Raw genomic sequence first — 1,967 nt, forward strand, 5'->3', positions numbered from 1 at the left:
ACATACATCACCCTCCGACCAATCAGCTGTCTGCAACCCCCGCACCCCTCCCCCCCCCCCCCCCCCCCCCCCCCCAGCTCATCAGCATGCATGGCCCCCGTCCTGGTCTGGACCCGACCCGTCGGCTGCAGCTGATCTATGGCTCAGATCTGATCAGACTCTTAAAACGTTTAAGAAGAAATTCAGACTTTTCAGTTCATGTTCATTCTGTGTTTGACTCGTTAAACCAAACATCAGACTGAACAGAGACGTTATCTGAGGAAGCAGGAAGAAGAGAAGAAGAGAAGAGAAGAAGCTCTTGATGCTGCAGCTCTGAGTGGAGAAGGAAGAAGGTGGACATCGCCCTCTGCTGGACCGAGGCTGCACTGAACCCTGCTGATGGCGCCTGAACGCAGCACGGCTCACATTATCTACAATATCAATTATTTACTGGTCAGCATCAATATACACAAACTTTTATTTTTCTCCATAAACATTTATTTTCAAGTAGTTTAAGAAAAAATAGATTTTTTTTTACAACTTTTTTCTTTATCTGACTTTTTATACAGTACTTTCTGTGCATTTAGAAAAAAACAACAACAACACAACATCAGTTAATGAAGCAGCAGAGCGTCGGCCGGGAACAACGCAAAGGATGATGGGAAAAGAGCGGAAACCAGAGAAACCAAACAGATTAAATCAGAATCTGAACTGGATCAGAGTCGAAAGGGGGTCTAAACCAGATCAGACTAATCTAAACTTTATAAAAGTGTAAAGTGATCTAGACCACCACTGAACTGGATTAACTGAGTTTGAACTAAACTGGAACACACTGAAAACAGATCTAAACCACATCTAAACAGAATTAGACTAACTGAAACTGGATCAGGCTGAACCTAAACCTGATGAAACCCAATTTAAACTGAATTTAAACTGGATTAGACTAAAGTTAAACTGGATAAAAGTGGATCTAAAGTGGATCAGACACTGGGTTTACACTGGGTCTGGTCAGGTCTAAACTGAATTAAAGTGAATCTAAAGTGGACTAGACTAAACTGGATCAGGTCAGAGGACTTTAAAGGGGGACAGACTGACTCTAAAAGGATGTGAACACATGTAAACCCTAAACTGGATTAAAAGAAGTCTATGCTGATGAAATGAAGCCGAGGGGGAGGAGACGTTTGTTCTGAAGCTCTCAGCTGATTTACATTCAGAGAGTTTCAGTCAGACTCTGAACTCCATCACATGCGAGCACACAACTTTGGCAACACATCAGGCTGAAGGTGAAGTGGCGGCTGGAAAATACGGCAGACATCTTGGTGGTGATGTCACAGTGCGTGGGGGCGGGGCATGGCTGGGAGTGGAGCCTGCTGGGGTCACATGATGTGTTTCTGGATGCCCGGGGTGAACTCCTTGGCGTTGGGATTGAGACTGCTGTTCACCTGGAGGAGGAGGAGGAGGAGGAGGAGGAGGAGGAGGAGGAGGAGGAGGAGAAGAAGAAGAAGAAGAAGAAGAAGGAGAAGGAGAAGAAGGAGGAGGAGAAGAAGGAGGAGGAGAAGGAGAAGGAGGAGAAGAAGGAGAAGAAGAGGTCGTTTAACGAGAAACACAAACATGATCAGAACAAAGAGAAAGCTCAGAACCGGCTCCTGATTGGCCGAACTCACCACCACCACCTCACAGTCTGCGTCTGATTGGACGTCGGCGTCCAGGACCAGCAGACTGATCTGCTCCTGCAGCTGACTGACCGTCTGAGGGGGGAGGTCTCTGGACGGGATGAACCACTCCCACTGCTCCTCCTCCTCCAGCATCTCCTGGAAGCAGCGCTCGATGAACTCCTCCTCCCACAGCTCCTCCTCCACCTGCACCAGACAGACGTCACAATGAGAAGGTTGTTACAGAAACTCTGACCCTAAAATCCTCTAATGGAACTAACGACGCGCTTTTATTGGAAACAAGACAAAACTAATTCACTTTAAACTTTATATCAT

The 1,967-nt window shown here is 46.6% G+C and overlaps 1 protein-coding gene across 1 annotated transcript; it reads right to left on the reverse strand.

Annotated features, from left to right (window-relative positions):
* Nucleotides 1-439: 439 nt before the first annotated feature.
* Nucleotides 440-1,838, reverse strand: LOC311509996 (polyadenylate-binding protein-interacting protein 2-like; the record flags this gene model as incomplete). The annotated part of the gene is made up of 2 exons (XM_084575465.1): nt 440-1,421; nt 1,644-1,838. Coding segments are annotated over 2 exons (261 nt in total), but the record flags the coding sequence as incomplete, so codon positions are not given.
* Nucleotides 1,839-1,967: the final 129 nt, after the last annotated feature.

Source organism: Chelon labrosus, assembly GCF_963514085.1.
Source record: "Chelon labrosus genome assembly, contig: SCAFFOLD_342, whole genome shotgun sequence".
Taxonomy (NCBI): Eukaryota; Metazoa; Chordata; class Actinopteri; order Mugiliformes; family Mugilidae; genus Chelon; species Chelon labrosus.